Source organism: Aplidium turbinatum, chromosome 14, assembly GCF_918807975.1.
Source record: "Aplidium turbinatum chromosome 14, kaAplTurb1.1, whole genome shotgun sequence".
NCBI lineage: Eukaryota > Metazoa > Chordata > Ascidiacea > Aplousobranchia > Polyclinidae > Aplidium > Aplidium turbinatum.
Window position 1 is genome coordinate 14974791 of NC_137485.1, and position 21265 is coordinate 14996055.

General features: G+C 39.3%; 1 protein-coding gene across 1 annotated transcript in view; it reads left to right on the top strand.

Moving 5' to 3' along the window:
• The window catches only part of LOC145783676 (protein scribble homolog), a 42755-nt gene that overhangs the window by 15453 nt on the left and 6037 nt on the right, over positions 1–21265 (top strand). Inside the window, exons 19-35 of the mRNA XM_082595565.1 lie at positions 200–358; positions 645–818; positions 983–1237; positions 1423–1533; positions 3662–3838; positions 4808–4924; positions 5455–5691; positions 13185–13271; positions 13843–13938; positions 14485–14625; positions 14790–14879; positions 14974–15339; positions 17186–17372; positions 18596–18776; positions 18849–18980; positions 19197–19325; positions 21064–21192. Coding sequence (XP_082451691.1) covers positions 200–358; positions 645–818; positions 983–1237; positions 1423–1533; positions 3662–3838; positions 4808–4924; positions 5455–5691; positions 13185–13271; positions 13843–13938; positions 14485–14625; positions 14790–14879; positions 14974–15339; positions 17186–17372; positions 18596–18776; positions 18849–18980; positions 19197–19325; positions 21064–21192 — 2768 coding nt within the window. The remainder of the gene's footprint in view (positions 1–199; positions 359–644; positions 819–982; positions 1238–1422; positions 1534–3661; positions 3839–4807; positions 4925–5454; positions 5692–13184; positions 13272–13842; positions 13939–14484; positions 14626–14789; positions 14880–14973; positions 15340–17185; positions 17373–18595; positions 18777–18848; positions 18981–19196; positions 19326–21063; positions 21193–21265) is intronic.

Sequence of the window (21265 nt, forward strand, 5' to 3'; positions counted from 1 at the left end):
CATGGAGGCTACACCGATATGGTTAGCGAAACGCAATGCTCTCTGTTGTATAGTGAGTAATCAGCATTGCGCTGATTGCCAGGTGGATCGCTCCTTCGAAATAGGTGATAGGAATAATACGGAAAACGTATCGACGTAAATTAAAGTTTCTTCAATTTGGAAACACAGGTAAAAACTTGTTTCACATATTCTTCTGCAGCGTGTAGTTGAAGAGAAAGACCCAGAGGAGGCGGAGGACGACAGAGGATCGTCGAGGTCAACGGAAGAGCGCTACGAGGAACGAGACTCTGGTTTCCCTGAGTCCAAAAAGTCGAACGTCTCTTTTGCATCTGAACCACAGAGGATGCTTCAAGGAGAGGTAGTAAGAGTTTTCTACAGATGTACTTAGTATGAGATGCATATTTCTGTCAGTTGTTTGAATCTGTCAGCATTAACCTTCAGAGTGTGGGCGCTTTTGATCTGATAATGCTATTTCCGTCACCAATTTTAACATTTTTATTTTCACTGAGCACTGTGAGATTGTATTTCTGCATGTGAAAAAAATGCCATAGCATTCGAAACGATGCACAATCGAATTTGATCTACAATTTTCTTTTTACCACTCAAACTGATTGAGACTTGAACTTTTTTTATGTCCTTTACAGACGTTTACTGCTCTCTTACGACGAGCAGATGTTGGTCTGGGTTTCTCGATAGCTGGCGGTGTTGGTTCCACCCAGTTTAGACCGGATGATTCCGGTATTTTTGTGTCGAATGTCGTTGAAGGAGGCCCAGCTGATGTAGACGGAAAGATGCGAGTGGGCGATAAAATTCTATCGGTAAGCATCTCTTCAGTCAATTAAAACTGATGGTATCGATTAAAAATTCATGAGACTTATTAAAGCTGTGACCAATTGACCATGCTGTGACATATTGACCACGAAGCCCACATCAATTCTTAAGAAAATCAATTTCACCGCAAAATAACGTTGTGTCTCTGCAGATAAACGGTTCAGACATGACTACCGTGTGGCACGACGAGGCGGTCCGGTTGCTGAAACAATTTCTTCCCGAAACCGATGTCTCACTTGTCTTGTACCGGGAAGATGTATCTTATTCATCATCTCCTGAAACTTACGATCCGGTTTTAACCGGTTTAATCAAGGAAAATACCAATTCAAACAACGCTGTCACGTTCGGGCCGGATAGAGATTACTTAGCTGGTGATATGTCAGAAAGGACGAAATACCCAGTAGAGGTGAATGTGACTTGCTGTAATGCTGTAGATAGGTTGACATTTTCGATTTCTATCATTACCTTTTCTATGTAGATATCAATTTGTTGATTGACTGATGGCATTAAAACTTCTGTGACTATTTAGAAGTGTGAGATTCAAATGTCAAACACTTCAGGGTTGTTTAACGTTTGGCCGATGTAATGCAGGAAATTTATTTGAAAAGAGGTGACGGGCCTCTCGGCTTCAGTATTGTCGGAGGAAGCGACCACATCAGTCATCCTTTTGGAAGCAATCAGCCTGGTATCTTTATTTCCAAAGTAAGTGATGGCAATGAAAAACTATACAATAAAAGATAGTAGCAATCTTCTGGATATGGAAGATTTCAAAGTAAACGCCATAGTTGTTCTTCTTACATTTACATTTAATAAGAAATCCTCAACTACAATAGGCACGGACATATACAACCAAGCAACCACACGGCATTTAACATAATCCATTAAAATTGAACATAAACTATAAGCTACAAACGTTTTCGGCCATACACACGTTAGCCCTTATCAAGTAACAAAAAATAACTGCTTATACTACAATGAAAATGAATAACTGATCTAAACACTGAATTGAAAAACGAAATGCATAAAATGAAACGGCAGAGCAAAGGAGAAAGGCACATCACATGGCGTTTAAATTACGCGAGGCAAAGACGCATCATATGACGCATCACGAAAAGACGTTGAGTAAATAAGAAGCGCCTGAGGCAAACAACTGTGTATTGAGGCGAGGATTGTATGATTTTATTAGCAAAGCCTCGTGGATTTTAGTGTCGAATTCGGTGGAACATTTACGCATAATTCTAAACGACTCTAAGCATGGTTTGTTATTTGAACATGTTTGGCAATCAAATATGTGATCTTTAATGGCACTTTGTTTGTTCAAATTAGTTAAATCTAAGTGCTCCCTCACTCTCGTGGCCAAATGCCGCGTAGACATACCGATGTATGTACAATTCGCGTCATGCGAACAAGTGAACTTGTACACGACATTTGAACACAAGTAGGAGGGAGTCCTAGATTTAAGCTGAAAATAATAGCCAACTTTGAACGTTTTATACACAGGAACAATATCCACGTTGAACTTCATTTTGATAAAACTTGACATATTACTGACAAAGCGTCTCGATGCTTTACCTCTTTACCTTTACCATATTCGATTGCCAAACATGTTCAAATAACAAACCATCCTTAGAGTCGTTTAGAATTATGCGTAAATGTTTTACCGAATTCGACACTAAAATCCACGAGGCTTTGCTAATAAAATCATACAATCCTCGCCTCAATACACAGTTGTTTGCCTCAGGCGCTTCTTATTTACTCAACGTCTTTTCTTGATGCGTCTTTGCCTCGCGTAATTTAAACGCCATGTGATGTGCCTTTCTCCTTTGCTCTGCCGTTTCATTTTATGCATTTCGTTTTTCAATTCAGTGTTTAGATCAGTTATTCATTTTCATTGTAGATATAAGCAGTTATTTTTTGTGACTTGATAAGGGCTAACGTGTGTATGGCCGAAAACGTTTGTAGCTTATAGTTTATGTTCAATTTTAATAGATTATGTTAAATGCCGTGTGGTTGCTTGGTTGTATATGTCTGTGGTTAAAGAAAGTGACCTCTTTACCAAAATTGTACAATAGGCACGCAACACGAAACACATATAAAATCTCGAAACTAGTTGTTTAATCCAATGGTGGCCGGTCGATTGGTCGAAAGACATTTGGTCGACAGTCATTTGGTCGACAGACATTTGGTCGACAGGACGTTTGGTCGACAGACAATTGGTCGACAGACATTTGGTCGACAGGACATTTGGTCGACAAGACATTTGGTCGACAAGACATTTGGTCGACAAGACATTTGGTCGACAAGACATTTGGTCGACAGACATTTGGTGGACAGACATTTGGTCGACAAGACATTTGATCGACAGGACATTTGGGTTACAGTTAGGGTTAGGGTAGGGTTAGATTAGAGTTAGGGCTAGGGTTAGGTTAGGATTAGGTTAGGGTTAGTTAACCCTAACCCTAAAATGAATCGTTCTGTCGACCAAACGTCCTGTCGACCAAATGTCCTGTCGACCAAATGTCTTGTCGACCAAATGTCTGTCGACCAAACGTCCTGTCGACCAAATGTCTGTCGACCAAATGACTGTCGACCAATTGTCTTTCGACCAATTGACCGGGTACCAATCCAATACAGGTGATAATCTAGGCATGTGTTATAATGAATACGGTACTGTGTTTGAAGTCGCGTTTCTGATATGTATTGTTAGGCGGAGACTGTATTGTATTAGCTTAGCAAACATTGTCGTTTTTTTCTCCCCTAATTTTTCTTGAAATATTTACACTTTTGACTCCTCCATCTAACCAAGAATCGATCAATCCTCCTTGCTTAGATTCAACCAGATGGTGCTGCTGCTTCCACCGGTCTCCGAATCGGTGATCGGATCTTGGAAGTAGATGACATTGACTTGAGATACTCCACCCACGAAGAAGGAGTCAGTGTCCTCCTATCCAGCAGAAGAGACTTGCGCCTGGTTGTCCGACACGATCCTCCTCCTCCCGGGATGACGGTAGGAATGATCAATGTTTTGTTTATTTTCAAAACAAATACATGTGCTCAAGTTTTTGCTTGTAGACAGATAAAACCAAGCAACCACACGGCATTTAACATCATATTGGAGTGAACATAAAACATCTGTCTATGGTTAAAAAAAGTCACTTCTCTACCAAAATTGTATTTTTTGCTTATGTTATTTAAAATATGTAATCTATATTGTCGGCTGTATAGTGTATAGCCGAGTGGTGAGTGCCCTGGTAACATCCTCGAAACGGCGCTGATTCGACACCGCTCAAGAGCACGCGGTTGGTTTTTCGGCAAGACACATTAAGACAAGCCTAACGTTGGATATTGGCTTCCTTGCCTTCCCGTTTATTTAATTTAAATCTTCAATCACCGGCCATAAGCCTGAATACGACAAGAAAATCTGTATGATAAGATATCTATGCTCTATTTTTAATAGTGATGACATTTAGTCTGACTTTAAGTTTAACGCGTTACTTTTATTTGTGTAAACGCCATTTTTAGCATGACTTTTGTTAAGTGAGTTCTGCGTTAAAGTACATGGTTTTTTTTTCTTGTTACCTATCTATTTGTTTCGCCGAAAGGAAAGTAAACTCTTTGACTCAGTATTTCTTGTCTGTCAACGTCTTTTTCTCTTGTAGAGATTTTTTCCGCTGTTCAATTTGGAGAGACTGACAAGACAAAACCGCTCCTGTTTCAATGCGTGTTTAAGCTCAACGCCCATTGGATCACTTTATCTAACAATAGTTCTGTGATAACAACTGTGGCTATTTCGTGTATTAAGATAGTTGTTCACCTGAAACATGAAAACTGTCACTTCAAAGCCAATGTGATTAAATCTACGTAAGATGACAGCAAACATAGTCAAATTGTACATGATTCCCGCAAAGAGCTTTAATTGTCTCATGCTAAATTGTTCAGCTGCGAAAGAATTAACTTCCCAGTTTTTTCTGTGCAGCAAATAGTTCTGGAAAGACAACCTGGTGAAAAACTTGGGATCAGCATTCGTGGAGGGGTTGAGGGGCATTCTGGGAACCCCATTGGTGAAACGGATGAAGGAATTTTTATATCGAAGGTTTTTCATCATTGTTATCGCTCAATAAATGATTACCTCTACTTTGTCAGGATTCTTTGAAGATAGATAAAAAATGCATAATGACGATTGTTATTTGTTTTCTGGAACTTTCTAAACGTGCTTTGTGACCAATAGAATAGTTATTATTCTCAATGTTGTTTGGATCAGATCGTCTCAGAACGTTCTCATGTCAAAATAAAGTTGATGTCGAAATAGTATTTTGCTCCATTTTGCAGTCTGATGTCTTGCATCGTTTTGGTGTTGACGTGTTTGGTCTACCACGCTTTGCAATTATGCGAATCTGGCTCGGCTCCTGGCAAGCTGGTTTTTGAAAAGCACCGCTCACCTCTACCCAGAGTGTAGTAAAGTGGGTGGGCTTAATAGCTGAAGGAAAGGAACTGAGCACCCTACTCTCGTTAGTGCCGAAGGCTTAGTATAACGAGAACCTTGTTTTATTCTCCAAATTTCAATAACAGAGCATGGGATCTCTACTTTTGGACAACAACGTAAACGGTGTCTTTCCTCTTCAGATTAATCCAATTGGGGCTGCTAACAGGGACGGACGCCTTGAAGCCGGACAACGCATTTTAGAAGTGAATGGCCAATCACTACTGGGTCGCACGCACACCGAGGCAGTCCACATCCTCCGCTCCATCGGGGACCGTGCCTCATTCCTCCTCTGCTATGGCTACGATCCTGTTGATTCTCCACTAAGTGGTGCGCCGAGTTCGGGATCTGTGTCATTCGGCACTGATCACTTCCCACAGGTACTTGAGTGTTTGTTGAAATCCTAAATCGTCTTTACACTTTTGTGATGTTGCATGACGTAAGGAAGATGTCGCGTTCGTAACCAAGCTGCATCAATCGTTGCCTGCACTGATTGCCTGTATGATTCAGCGGAGATAGCCTTAGCTCATCGAAGAGGTTTCGTGGTTTACGTTTCATAATGCTGGTTTTGCAAAGTATTCACTCTGCTTCATGTATGTTTGTGCGTGTCTCTTCTGACTAGCGGCACACCACTTGTAGAGATCACCAATTGGTCACTATTTTCAAAAAGTTATTTTAAAGTTTTTCAACCAAAGCCGATTTTACATTTATGTGTTCTAATTTGTGACTTATGTTGTCAACCTCCTCGCGGTGAGTCCCGGTAACTGTAAATCTGGCTAATGACAACAAACAGAGACACTTCAAGGTATTTCTGGGGTGGTAAAAGGATAAATCCTCTGCTTTAGAGAACGAAGAAGGCTTCAAATTCTTGGACAAACACAAACCGATTATATTCTGCGGTGTTGTATTACTTTTTGTTAGTACTGCGGTACGCCAATTTCCAATTCGTTGTAGTCAGTGCTAGTTGTGCGCAAACCTGGTCACAGTCACATTTTTCTGTCGAAGAGATGCTGACATATTCTGGGTGAAAAAAGATTTTACAGCTTGAAAGTTTTAATTTGCACTACTCGTCTGCATGCAAGCTTTGTTACTCCAGCAAGCAGCACTTGCATTGTTTAGAATTTAGATCGTTTGCCTGATCAATTAATTGTCTTACATGTGTGTGGTTGAAAAGCAACCTGTAAGCATGTGATTGCTGAATTGATAAATACCTAGGGTTAGTACTGGTTAGACGAGAAAATGACGACGGTATCCAGTGTTGGTACAATTACGGCGTTGAATTATACTTACCGCGGGCTGAAATAGCTTATGTTGTCCTGACATATTGTTGGTGTTTTGTGTAAGTCAGTTGTAAAGTTAGACATTTTTCTACGTTAATATTGCATTGTGCACTATTTGTTTTTCTACGGCGGCTTCTAATATCTGATCCACTTTTGAGCGGCATGTCCAATCGTCGTGCGTCATCACGTAAGCTTGGGATGCTTCGAAGATAGTTCTTTTCCACCAGCAAGTCAGTTTTTTACAGAAATTCAACGTGGGAAAACTTTCATTGAATTTTACGTTTTCAGACGTTAAACTAATGTAAAACGAACTGACTTGCTTGATGGCTGGGATACGACATTAAGTAGTGATGAGCCAATTTGCAGAGGTGTAGCCTACCAACTTTTACCAGATTTGCATGTTTCCAATGAAAGTCGGAGTCAGTTCTTGGTTTACAACTTACTTATTGAATTCAATATCTTTGGTCCAATTGAACAATTGGCCAAATATCTTTGGTCCAGCTTAATACCACATAAAACGGAAAACCTATTTCTACAGTAAAGTAGTTCTTAGTTTTCCAGGTAGTTTAAAGCCGGATTGCGTCATGTCATGTGTTGTGCCACTTTTGATTGCACTCAATCCTTTAATTCGTGGCTTTTGGCTTGACTCACTGACCTATTGTTGACTCAGACCTGGCAATTTCTTAATTTGCCACAGTCCGCCCAAAAAACCGCCGTTGTATCTTGTTACGAACACGTTGCAGATCAAATTAGTGACGTCACCTTTTAGAACGAAATCCAAATCTCATTGTGTCGTAAACAAATACGCTTTTGTAGCGTGACAAACTTTGATGTGTCGAGTTGTCGCCAGAAGGCTCGATATCGGCTTTCGTCCTGTTCTCTCCATTTTTGGTGGTTCTGTCTCAATAAGCCAGTATCATCTTTTTACTGCAAAGGTAGACTTAGAACAACGCATCACAATTGTATTTTAAAAAATCCGTAAAACTATCTGACAGTCAGAATGAAAGTCGTTCTTAAAGTAAGCATAGTTTAGTGAAAGGCAAAGAGTATGAGAAGTTTTGAGAACTATCACGATTCCAATTTTTGAGGATAGAAAAATTTGAAAAACACATATGTTGTTGTGACTTAAAGGTAGCCTAGCATTTCTTACATGCAGATAACTAAGAAAGTGAAAGTGTTTTCCTTTGTTGGCTAAAAGTGAAAAGACTATGTACCTGTATTTGCATGGTCTGTACAACGTTGAGCCAAGTTTTCATGTCGAAACAAACGTATTTTAAAGTTGCGGTGTACAAAAGCTAGTTTTAGTCCCGATTGATTCCGTTTTTTAAATCAGAGCCAGGGTTAGATTAAACACCTAAAACGCATTGCCTTTAAGACCATTTAAATGAAAAAGGATTGGTCACTACGAATTTCATTGCAGCTAGTTTTTTTTTTGCCAATGTCAATTATCTGACAATCAATTTATCATAGAAGGACTTTTGTCAAGCATCGAGATGCCTTCCAAGAATACTGCAACAGAAAAATATTCGAATGACATCAGCACTTTGTGGTTAACTCTGTGATCTTTCAACTGTCCTGTATAAATAGACCAAAGAGTGCAGAGGCAACAGTTGCCACATGTTGCCAATTGGATAATTATTTTACATCATTCCGACGTCAACAGAAGTTGGATTTATGTCAAAACGATAGATATTTGCTTGGGATGCATGCTTTCGTAGCCTACCGATCGCTCAAAGTTGCAGATATGGAATGCAAGCACATTTCAAGTGTGATTGATCGTGATGTGGCAAGAATTAATAGCGCTAGACTTGTAACCCAGTCCCTGGCCAGCAAATCAATCGTTTTTCATCAACCAGACGTTAAGTCACAGTGGAAATGACTGATTTGCGACCTGCGTCTTACTCCACCCTCGTCTCTCATAGCGCTCGGTTTATGTATGCTCATGTGTATGGTTTTAACTTGATGCATAAAAAGCAGAGCCCCTTGGCGTGGCGAAGGAGAAAAGGTTCACACGAAAAAGAAGAATATATGGAATGATGCATCAACAAAAAAGTGGTGTGAAGCAGCACTTGAAAAACAATGTTGAAGTGCCCAGGTATGCTTTGTGCAAGTTGCAGAGTTAACAGAGAGTTAATGCAAAATCAGAATTAATTCATAGCTTTTCACGCCAGTGTCGGAGGTCGATAAGATCATTGTTAGGTCATTGTCGTCACAGGAAGGGCTAAGCGGGCAGTTGGTGAGGATGTGAATGGAAATCTGTCGCTACTGGTTATTTTACGCAAGGGTTTGCAATTTTTCACTAATTTCACCTTTCTGTTTCTGCCCTATTTGAATCGCTTTGTGTCAAGAAAGAGAAGCGATACATCACATTTAGAAGTGTTGCTTTTTTAAGTAAAGAATAAGTTAAGTAAACAACCTGAAGCAAGATGATGCACACTCGTTGTCAATTACCTCTCGCATGGTATTGATAGGGTAATCCATCATTGAAGGTCGAACGGATTTGTTACGATTGCGATCTGTGAACAACGGCCTCGGTTCTAAACTTTTCTATTTGCAGTTGCAAGATAGCAGTTACCGTACGCATGTCCTGCAACAGACTTTAAGGATTAGCTTTTCACGTTGCAGTTCAGCTTGAAGTTTTATTTCCCACCATCAAAGCGAAACATGTTACTAGCCATAACATAGCAGGGTTTGAAAAAAGGAAGAAGCGACAAAACGCGAACGTTAATGCGTGTCCGAAGCTGGAATGGTTTACTAAATGCAAGGACTTGGCTGGGTCGCAACGCTGCGTTTGCACTAATAAAGCCATTAATTTTCAAAGTAACAATTTTTAGTAGTTTTATGCAACATTTATCTTATGTTTTATGCTTTAAGCAAGAAAGTTGCCACAGTTGCTCCGACAGAGATAAGCGTGTAGACAAAGAAGATTCGGTTTTTGTACAGCTATAATATCAATGTGATCGGGCTATTATACTGTAATTTGCCTCAAAGGGTGAAGGTCGTGGAATTTTCCATTCCACCGAATGGCAATAAAAATCTCCTTTCCGGACTGGTTTTTATTTTCATTGTATAATGTCTCATCGACACCTGAGTCAGTGTTGATATAAACAAACAAGGGTTCAGTTAGCAGTTAGGCCTAGCTGTTTAAACGAGTGATTATTTTTTGCAATGAGTTTAGCCGAGCCTAATTTTTAGTTTGTATTAGCAGTGGTGCATGCAGCTCAAAAAGAACAGTTTGCGTCGTTGATATGAAAATAGTATAGGCCTACCACGTTGTTAACTGTCACAAATTGCTGATAGCGACACTTAACGTTGCTATTTCAGATAGTTTTTTGCGTAGCACTTGAAACATCCACAAGAAAGTCATTTATTCGCTTGCGATCAGGGCATTTCCTAGCGAGCAAAGTTCTTCAGAAGTTGAATTAGTATTAAAAGGAGCAATTTTTCCTACTAGGTGGCCATTTCTCATACGATTACGGATAAAATTCCTTGTAAGATTGCGAATAATATACTGTTCTGATGTAGATGATGTTGGTTGTTAATGAGTGTTACTCCAATGTGTTAGATTGAGGTCTACGGTTTATGGATATGATGAAGTTAGAAAACTACTCGGCGTACTTTTGGGTTCAAGTTGAAGTTTTCTTCAATGCGTTTAACTTTTAAACTAAGCGTTTGTGCGACGTGACATCAAATCAACGTGAGCTATTCGATTTCAATATTTGGTTTTCCACGTAAGAGCTCAGCAAGTAAATCCGTTTTTTTTTACTGTAAACGTTGAATCAATGTAAAAAGGACAGATTTTTCTGCATAAAAATCTGCTTTGGATTGATGATGATGGTTATGTGCCTGATTTGATACAGACTTTGGTGATCATGGTCTTCTTTGGATTACGATTGAAATAAACGTCGTGTGTTGGAAGCGGGCCTGTCTTGTTCCATTAGCTGTCGCGGTGAATATCAAGAATATCAAACACTGCAACTACTGCTCGCAGACTAAACTTATTTGTTTCTTAGCAACCGAAACACACTATGGTTGGTTTCTTTCTTAACTTTAACTGCTGCATTCCTGAACTGATCTACTGAAAATTGTATTATGCCTGTTATGAAGTTGTACTGAAGAGAATTTAATATTCGAAATCGCGATACCCACAAGATAACTTGATATAATTTGGAGTCGTCGTACATTTTTCTTGAATATGCTGTATAAGCCGTTTATAAATCAACATGGCACTGTGTTTGAACAGTTTTTTAATCCACCGTTGTAAAGATACGTTTTCGAATGCTTTACCATTTAGCATTAGAATACCGGTAATGTCTGGATTGAAGAGTTTTACAGCAGCAGAGTTAAACGTTCTCCACTTGCCCAGCATCTGCTTGATGCTGTACAAGAGTTTTTTGCTTTTAAACTGTACAAAATATGTACAACCCATTACGAGATGTGATTTTGTAAAAAAAAATGCGGCATCTGCTGCCTCGTTACGCATGGACATAGTCAACAAGCGATTAAATGATAGCGTGGTGTTGATGACTGGCATGAAGACGACTGCATAATGTCAAGCGGACAGAAAAAGATGCCAATGATCTAAGAAACGTATGCACGGTGTGAAAGCTCGGTAGTTAAAATGAAGAGTGACAGCTTGTTGCAGAAGGTGTAAGTTCCTTAAACAAAATTGCTAAGACTTAAAATATTCTATTTTAAATTAAGCCTTCCTTTATTTCCATACTAACCAGGTTATATGCAAAATAAGTTTCCGTGACGAAGTTGATTTGTTTTGAGTTGTCGTAAACAAGAAATACACTTCTAACTCATCGATACCGTTGCTAGAAAAATGGGAAACAATTTTTCGCACAAGTACAAGCCATCAAAACATGAAGTGAAACGTGAATCCTCAACCCAGGAATCATTAGAGGGTGCCGTTAATAACAAGAAAAGCAGAAAGAATAAAAAAAAGAAAAAAGATGACGTCGAAAGCCATACGGTTCAATCGAGCAAAAAACGTCAAAAACCGACAAAGAAAAAAAAGACTCCCGATTTGCACGAGAGCACTGACGGCAGAGAATCTCAAGGTGCAAAAGTTGATCGAACCGAATTCCCAAAGATAGTGATCACCTTGCCAAGTGACGTGGAAGAGTCGACAGACAAAAACAATAAACCACTCCCTGACCAATCTCCTCCTTCGTACAGCGTTGTTGAAGGATCAAAACGTCACTCAGAAACAAATGAAGGCATAGTTACCACGTCGACTTTGTGTAGTGATCCTACGCCTCCCCAACCGCGTACGTCAAAAGAAAAGACTTCGAAACAAGATAGTGCTGCACAACCAGTTGCTGACCGAAACACTGTCGTAAGTTCTGCTGAAGCAGCTGAGACTGAAGTTGTAATAGATTCTGAAGCGAACGCCTTGACCACTTCTTTAACACTAAATACTGAGCACAATGAATGCCTTGATAGTAGTTTCAGCAGTAATGAAAGCACTGATGTGAGCGCTGAGCCACTATGTAACGATAGCGAATTGCACCCACCGTACACAGACCTTGCACCTGCACGAAATGAAGACGCTGTGAGCATGAATGTCAACCATAACTCCACTGTTACTCCTTCAGAAGAAAACAGCAATTCGGATCCATCTGGTTCTGAAACGATGTCTTGTGAAGTCTTGGACAAAGAAACGGCAACTTCGACAAGTGAAAACCGCCACTTAGTTTTACCATTTGCTAATAACCTTACACAGCTTATAATGCAAGAACTTATCCCGGATGTTTTACGAGCTGACTCAGCATCAAATAAAAAAACTGAAAAAACCAGCGATTTTGTCCAAACACTAACAGACAACTCCGCTTCTGAAGATTCCATGCATGGAGGCGAAGACGAGAATCGCGATGCTGTGCCCATCGTTGAGGTCAATTCTCAGTCAACTGGTGAAAGAAATGACAGACCTGCAGAAGATAACGACGTTATTGCAAATGTGCACTCAAATCTAACAGCCACTAGCATGGACGAACACGAAATCACACAACCTGTGCTTAATTCAGAGCCTAATTATGTCAAAGATGCAAACACAGAAACTGTTGATAATAACACACCGTCTCCGTTAGGTGTCACCTCACAATGTGCCCTCATGTCAAGTATAGAGGTAATTATTTAGAAGCAATACACAAGTTGCTCTATTCTGAAGAGTGTGTGACTGTGTGGCCCAAGAATGAGAAGCTGCTGTGTTGTATAAATTACTAAGTTACGTGTGAAGATTTTACTGGTGTTGTTCGAGTTTCGAAATGTTCACAACTTGTGCATGATATGATTTGTATTTGCGATACTATACACAGGTATTGTTTTGCTTGGTTAAGTGAGGAATTATTTTATCTTAGCAGAACGTTGTGTGTGCTCATTGAGCGTTTCGTATTTCATCTAATGTACGGTACTTTTCCAAGGCTTGGTTGTGACTTCCATTATTTTGTCAACCATTTGTATTGTCAATGCAACAAGATGCTCGACATATTTTTACTACTACAACGACACGGGTTATATCTGCATGCGTTAGTAGTATATTTCATCGATTTTTTATGTTATTTGTTTTTTTGCATGGCATGTCACAGCCTTCACCCGATCTATCCACACAACCACTTATATCATCACAGTCAAACAGCTCTTCATCTGTGGATCAAGAATGTGTCTCGGAAGAGGTACCATTGAAAGTACGAGTTAACGAAAGCCAAGTTTAATTCTGTTATAATAAAGATCGTAGGCTGATGTTTTTTTACAGTTATCTGAACAATAATCCAACCTAGAAGTCCATCCAATCAAGTTCATCTTGACAAAAGTTAAATGTTGGTCTGGTTGCAATGGCAACTGAAACACGTAACGCGTTTTGCTCTGGTCTGCAACACCAATTGCTAGTGTAGTATCAGACTCATTCTTGCAACGTACAGTACTGTATGTTATTGTAGACGTCGAAGTTATCAAAGGGAGCATTCAAATGAAGAGGATGATAGTGTTTTTGGCAGATTGGAAATTGAATTAGAATAGAAATCAAAAGCCGATCGACTTTTCACTGATTCCATGGAACTATCTATCATTAATATATTAATTTTAGTTGTTTTAGTATAATATTACTTTTTGCTTCTATCTCCCAAATTAGTTGACTGGAACAACTGTCTTCGTTGTACGAACGCACGCGTCTGACAATGTTTTTAACTTTTGCGTTGTCTTTGCACGTTTTTTTTGTAAAAATTAATGATTCTACTTTTGCTACAGGCAACACGAGAACGGGATGAAATGTCGTTTGGTATAGTTCAGCCGCAAGAAAACAAGAACAACAACAACCGCACATTCAATGGGAACCTTTCACCGGTAAAACCTGTTTTTACTAAACGCTTTCAAAGCCTTCAGCTGACCTTCTCAGTTACTACACTGGACAATTTGAACAAATCTTCACGTTCTTGATCCCAGTTAGCAAATCAGCGATTGTTTACATTGCGATGCGAACAATGACATTTGCTGACTGGGATAGTGCTGTAGAGACGTCACATGAGAGACTTCAGTCGCTTGTGCTTTGCTACATGGCTACCTTGAGATGCGAATTGACTTGTCACGTTTTCAGATTTGATGATTGTTGCTAACTGAATCAAGTTCTCTAAAAATTGGATTTTCTTTCATTGCATGATGATGTTTGTAACAGCTAAATGTTGCCCGGAAAAAGCAGCAAAATATGAAACAATGCAATTTTTATGGACACTAAAACTTTGATTTTTGCAACGTGCTACTACGTATGCTGTTCGCTGTTCATTTAAACTTAGAGCAAATGAAGTTTGCACGATTGATAGCACTGTGTTATTGGTGCTCTCGATTACGTAATAACTAATGACCCACTTATGTCACTGTAATGCAATCTTGTAGAATCCGGCGTCTGTTTATCCGTACAACCAGAGCAAGGACTTTTCTTCGCCCAACGTTCCAATATCTGCTCCACGCATCCCTGCTAGGCCTGCGCACAGAGAACTATCCCCAACAGCCACTCCATTGGTGAAACAACAACAGGTAACGTCCACCCATTGAATATATGACGCTTTTTTGCTCATTTTTTTGTGATTGTTCGATTCGGTGCGCGTTATTTCCTATTTGCACGTAGTGTAGTTTATTAGAGATTGCATTGTTTGTACCACGGAACAGCACAACAGAGTTTATTGGCCTCGGTATCTCAGGTGGAAGACTTTGATACCGAAATTCAGGAGATCACAGCCACTATGAGTCCAAAGCGGAATGACTTACCGGGCAACGATTGGAATAAAGAGGTTAGTTTGTGAAGAAAAGACGCAAAAATAACGTTGAGTGATCTTGCTGAGCCGTATCGGTTTGAAGTGTAGCTTTACTTTTTCGTTTTTAAAGCCCAAAGACTACAAGGTGGAATTTGGAACCGGAGCGATTGCAAACCTTGCCCGAGAAGACCAACCTTGTCGTCATAATGAATCACCCACCACCGCGATAAAACAACCAGAAAGTAACAGCCATAATGTGAAACCGGAGCTCCAGCCTCGTCTACGGAGTCACCAAACCGTTCCAATCACAAACGAATCACAAAACCTTGACACGGAACCGTCTATTGACGCGCCAGTGCCAAGTCTCGGTGATAAAAAATTCTTTCCACCTCTGATCACTCCAAGAACAAAGAACCGAAGTAAAAAGCCTCCTTTGCCCCCGAAATCGTCCTCACTTTCATCTCCTACTGATGTCTCATTTCCCGCATCCACTGAGGTGAGACGGTGCTGGAGCAGCTCTGGCATATCACGCAGCGTGTGGCATAAGCGGATGACATAATCCAGTAACCCTAATATACTTTGTGTGCTTGCTGCTTCAATAACCTCATGATTGTTGAACTGATGCCAAATCAATGCACAGAAAAATGAACTCTAGTTTTGCTTTTTACTTATAGCCTCCATGTCTTATCTTTTCACCAACCATACGAATGGTGAAGTACAAGAGAAAATTCCCATCGAGTTATTGCAAAAAGAGTGTTATTTTTGACCAAACGCGTGAAAATTACACGTCAATTTTCATTTCAGGACAACAACTTGTATCAGTTGTTTTCTTTTTGAAGAATTGAGCTGGTCAAATTCTACCCTGTGGTCGTTTTAAAATAATTATCAGCAGTTTATTTGTGGTTTTTCTGAAGCAAACTTTTTCTTAGCGCTCTTTGGGAAATATTTCTTTCACACTATGAACATGGGAATTTTTGCGACCGCATTATATCGTAAATGGAGTGTTAATAATTTCTAACCGGTGGCACACGCTGCGCATGTAACTCGCATGTAGACTAAGCACTTGAAGTAATGACGCGATGCGCCACAACTTGAAGACTTGTATGAAGTTTTTCAGTTCTAGCTTGCTGGTGTTGATTTGCTGGGTTTTATCATTCGCTGGTCATTTAAACTTGAATTTATGTGAGAGACTGCTAAGAAATAGTTCTGTTATCCTTATTAAATTTTTATACCAACAAAACTTGAATATAAACATCGTATTATCATTATTATTTTGATTTTCAATCTGTGACGCACGCACGATGAAATCTTGGGATTAATTCGAGAACTTCCGTCGCCATACATTGTGTTGTATCGGTTGCTGAAACAAGGATGCCAACTCGAACAGATCACGAATTTACATCAGCTGCAAGGCATTCCGACTGAATTTTTATTATTCACACACGTACTGCTTTGGCTTTTATGTTATTTTATTTCTTTATTAATCTTTTTTTCATGCTGTGGATGTTGCCGTGCTGTTTGTTTCTCATCTAGTTATCCTTGTTGATGATATTTCCGTAGCAAAGTGCGTAGTTTGACACTAGAAAATTAATTGACCTGTTTATTGTTTTGTTCCAAGTTCAACTTCTTTCATAAATGTTCTTTTTAGATGCCTGACAGTTTTGACTATCGGTGCCTGGCTGCTCTGCCACAAGAGAAACGCGTTCACTTTCTTGAAGCGCCTCCTGCTAAGGTCTTCTTTTCTCTATTTGCGTCTTTCTTGTAACACCAATGACCTATTTCTACTTCACTCTTCTTTCTGTTGTAGTCTTATGACGGGAGGAAGGACCATGTTTCCAATTCTAAAACGTTGGAAGATGGCGAGACACACATGCCCGTCAAGAAGCGTGCTGCCCTTTTCCAAGCTCAATCACAGAATCTCTCGTATCTTCTTCCTAAGTCTTCTTTTGCTCCCTATTGCACAAAGCGTTTGTGGTGTGATTCATCTTCCTTCTCCTCCAAGGATGAACTTTCTGTAACAAATCCCTTTTATTTCACATTTATTTTTGTTGCTAGTTTTTGGTATTGATACAAATGTATATGTTTTGTTTAGATCATCATTTATTGGTCATTTTAAGGATTTTTTTTCTTGAATATTACTTTGCCTCCGCTTATTTTTACACTTCTTTGCATTTCGAAAATATGCCAGCAATAACAGCTCTTCTAACTTGTTGCACGCTAAGTACGAGGTGTCATGGCTAAGTATACTTACAACACCACTTGCTTAATTGTTACAGCAGGGTATTTTTTACCTTTTTGGCTTTTACGTAACTAAGAAATATTAAGCATTATATCTTTTGTAGCCTCCTGCCCCGCCAGAAAAACATATCTCTCAAAAGGAGAGGATGTCTTTGAGAGATCGAAAGAAATACTTTGAAAAGGAGATCAAGCAGCAATCTATCGAGGAATCAAGCAACGGGAGTGTAGGAAGACGGAAGAAAATCAGTCTCGTCAGTGCCCAGGATTTGAGAACCATCAAGCAGGAGGAAGGTATGTGAATGACGCAAAAGACTTGATAATCCAAATAAATCCTTAGTTTTTTTAAGACATTTTTGAGCAACGGTGATAAGTAGGCTAACAACTTATCACATTATGTTTCTCGGCAGCCGATTTGTAGCAAGAATTGACAGCGATAGACACCGTGTTTGGATGGTCTGAGTGACTAGCGTGGAAGCTACACCGTTATGGTTGGCGAATCGCAGCTGCTCGCTGTACTAGTGAGTGCTCAGCCTTGTGCTGACAGCCGGGAAGAACGCCCCATTCTTCACAACTTATCACATCGTTTCGAATGCCAAAAAAACAACATACATTTAACCACTGCTTGCTTTCTGACTAATTGCCGAGAGTGTCTGCTCGAAAGAATGTCGATTCGTTATCTATCGAGAGCATTCGGCTATGTCTTAGGCAAGGCCACTTAACATGCTTGAGATGTATTCTTGTTTTGGCAGTTTAAATGTAAATCGTCCACCACCAGGCGTAAGTCTGAATTTGGTCATGGTCTGAATACGATAAGAAAGGAACCACATGGCTTATTTTAAGTTTTTTAAATGTGTGTAGTTTGTTGTTGCGTTTCAGGTTAACCTTCTATGGAAGTAAATTTGTGTACGACAACATTTTGATTTACTTTATTTAGACATTTAACAATTTGTCTGAAAAAGTACACGAAATGAGCGATATTATAAGTTGATTTGAATCATAAGCCTTAATTAAAAATGTTTACTTCAATGACTTTGCCAAGTCATATCTTTTATTAAAATGATTTCCTTTTTACGAACTAATGGATTTCACGAAATGGATTTCTACATTGGTACAATGTTGTTTCTTCATTTCTCGTATTTTGATTTAAAACACATACAATCTCACTTCTTTTTTCTCTACATTCAGACAATGATACTTTTATGTTGTTGACTTACTTTCATTAGAAAAATAAACAAAGCAAATACGCATCTAAGCTAAGCTTATTTCATTTTCACTGGGTGATGAGTAGAAAAACCAAGTTCTTAAACGTTTTGTGGCAAGCTAGCTTGAAGCAAAGACGCCTTGTTTTATCTCAACTGATATTGTTAGAATACTCAATTGTCACTCTCAAAATCCTTGAAGATGTAGCTCCAGGGATCCTGGTTACCAGACTCTGATTTAATAGATTTCTGGAAATATTATCAGCCAATGACTTTTTATTGAATGCAATTTGATGTTCTTGGGTGTAATTTTAGAAAAAAAATACGGAACGCTATCTAAAGAAGACATTCGAAAGTCAATGAACATCGGACAAGATGATGATGAGGACATGGATGTTGCGGAGGATATGGATGAAATGCAGACCGACATTCGCCCCAACTCTTCAGTCTTCATAGAAGGAAGAGAATACAAGGTTGAGAAAAAGCCTCAACGATTGTAAGTTTTTCTACAATTAAATTGAGAATCGTCCTCATCTTACGATGACCATTATGACATGATTTTGTCCAGGAGTGCAAGAGAGAGACTAAATCCACGGTACAGCGCTCCGAAGTCAGCGAGCAGTGAAGAGGATCTCATTAAATCTCTCGAGCAGGATGTCGTCAGAGCTGGTCACGTGATTGAAGGAGACGCGGACGACAGGTGACGGTCATTAAGTTGCAATTTTTCAAAGTTTTTCCAAGAGTCTTTATCTGGAAATTTCTTCATAGAAAATTTCGCTGCATGTCTATGTTTTACTGTGATCTACCCGGTTCCCGTGACATCTTCAGTGACGATAGAGAATTTTGATTTCATTTAAGAATTGAACAATATTTTTTCAATAGACGTTATTTTCAAATAGTCTTTGTTTGGTTTCAGCCCACTCAGCGAAAGGTTAAAGGTCACGTCACCCGACGTGAAACGAGAGCCGACGTCAAGCTATGACCTTTCACCCGCCGAACGACGCGCTGTGGAGGCGGAAAAGCGCAAACAATGGCGACAAGCGAGGTTTGTTTTGGCCACACGAATTTGATTGAAATACATGTGTACGCCATCTTCATTTTAATTTTCTTACTGATAGTTGTAATTTTCTGAGGCTTACCAATCAGCCCCCTTTTTTCAATGAATTCAACGTCTGCAGACGTTGATTCAATTTAAAAGTAACTCATTTGTTGACTGGGTTATAAGCTTAAATCAGATGGAGTTATTTTAAATTTAAATCAAAACGTGTTTATAGCAATAAATTATATTTCGATATATGGCCATTTAAAGTGACCTATTTGTTTTTGAATTCATGTGGCTTGACTGTCATCTGGTTTTTACGTTTAAAAGCTGATCGATTGCTTCATTTGTATCATTTAAAAGACTCTTCAAGTTATCCATTTCTTGGCTGGACATTCTCTGTTTATTATCTCTTGCTTAACCCTATCCTTGTTTCCATTCAGTGTTGGGCGATATTGAAATAAAAAAAAAAACGAAACGATATTTGAAAAAAATACTCGATATTTCGATACTTTTCGATATTTTTGTTCTAAATAAGAAAAGAGTTTCTACGCAGAAAAAAAGTAACCTGTTCGGTTTTGACTGATATAAGATACGCTACAAGGTTATATAAGCTGCGTGGGGGTGATCTGAGTCAGATTTATTAAAAGGACTTTCAAATCTGCACAGTCATGTTCAGCAGAGAACAATGAAATATGAGAAATTTGTGTTAATTGTTAGTAAAACACCACATCAACACAAAAGCATGTACAGATAGAACAGGGGTTTTCAACTTCTATAAACTAGAAGAAAACACAAAACTAGAAAATAACCAACACCTCTGTAAAGTCAACAATTAACTATCAATAGAAAAACAAGATGTTGAATTTGCAGAGGTATAGATTCGTTTTACAGGTTCTTGGCTAAAAAGGTCAATTTATTAAACTTTTCAGGTTTTTGACGGCAACGCCTTTTAGTGGTGACAGAACGTTAATGGGAGACTTTTCTTTTTCTCTCTTTATTCTCTGATAGGCACTTTAACATGAAGATATCCAATTCAACTACGAAGCTACGCTATTCATGACGTCATCAAGGTTGCGTTTCTAGGAAGAACAAACAAAAACGCTAAATTTTGTCACCGGTTTGCCACCGGCTGACTTGGCGCAGAGGGTTAGGGCGGTGGTAATCATTTCATTGACGTGGGTTTGATTCCCACCACTGCTATTGCTCTTTTGTCTTCTGTACTTACCTAACAAAGTTTAAAGTAATAATCAACTCTCTGGCTGAATACTGGAATGGTCGCAATTGGACGGTAGCCACCTAAAGCATGTTCTGATTCACACATCACAGACAACGTATTATCTGATTGGTTCGTGGTTGAATTGGGTATCTTCATGTTAAAGTGCCTACCTTGTTCTCCTTCATTGCGGATCAACCGTATGATCTTAACGATGCTTTAACAGTCCGTTAACAGTCGATTATGATCACCTGCCGTTGGCGTAGTGGTTAGCGCATTGGATTCGTGATATAGCGACCCGGATGGGGCCACGCTCGGTATTTTTTTGTAGGGGTTTGCAGTTACGAGTTAGGGCTGTGATAGTTAAAATATCCAACGAAATTGAAATAATTATCGATATTGAAAAGATATCGTATCGAAAATTCGATATATCGCCCAACACTATTTCCATTAAACTACATTTCAACTTCTGTTTCTTAAATATCGTCATCTTGCTCATCGCTTCATCCTGTTTCTGCTCATTCCTAGAAAAGAATCCCTTCAAAATGACATAGCTTTATACAACACTCTAAAAGCGAGGCGCGCGCATGCGCAAGATTCTTCCGCTGGTCACGATCACGTCACCGAAAGCAAACGTCATTCAAGTGGCGCAGACAGGTTTGCGCGCCCCCTTGGCCTTGTGTTTGTTTGGGATTTTGAGTTCTTTTTTTATTTTTGAACGTGTCTTTGG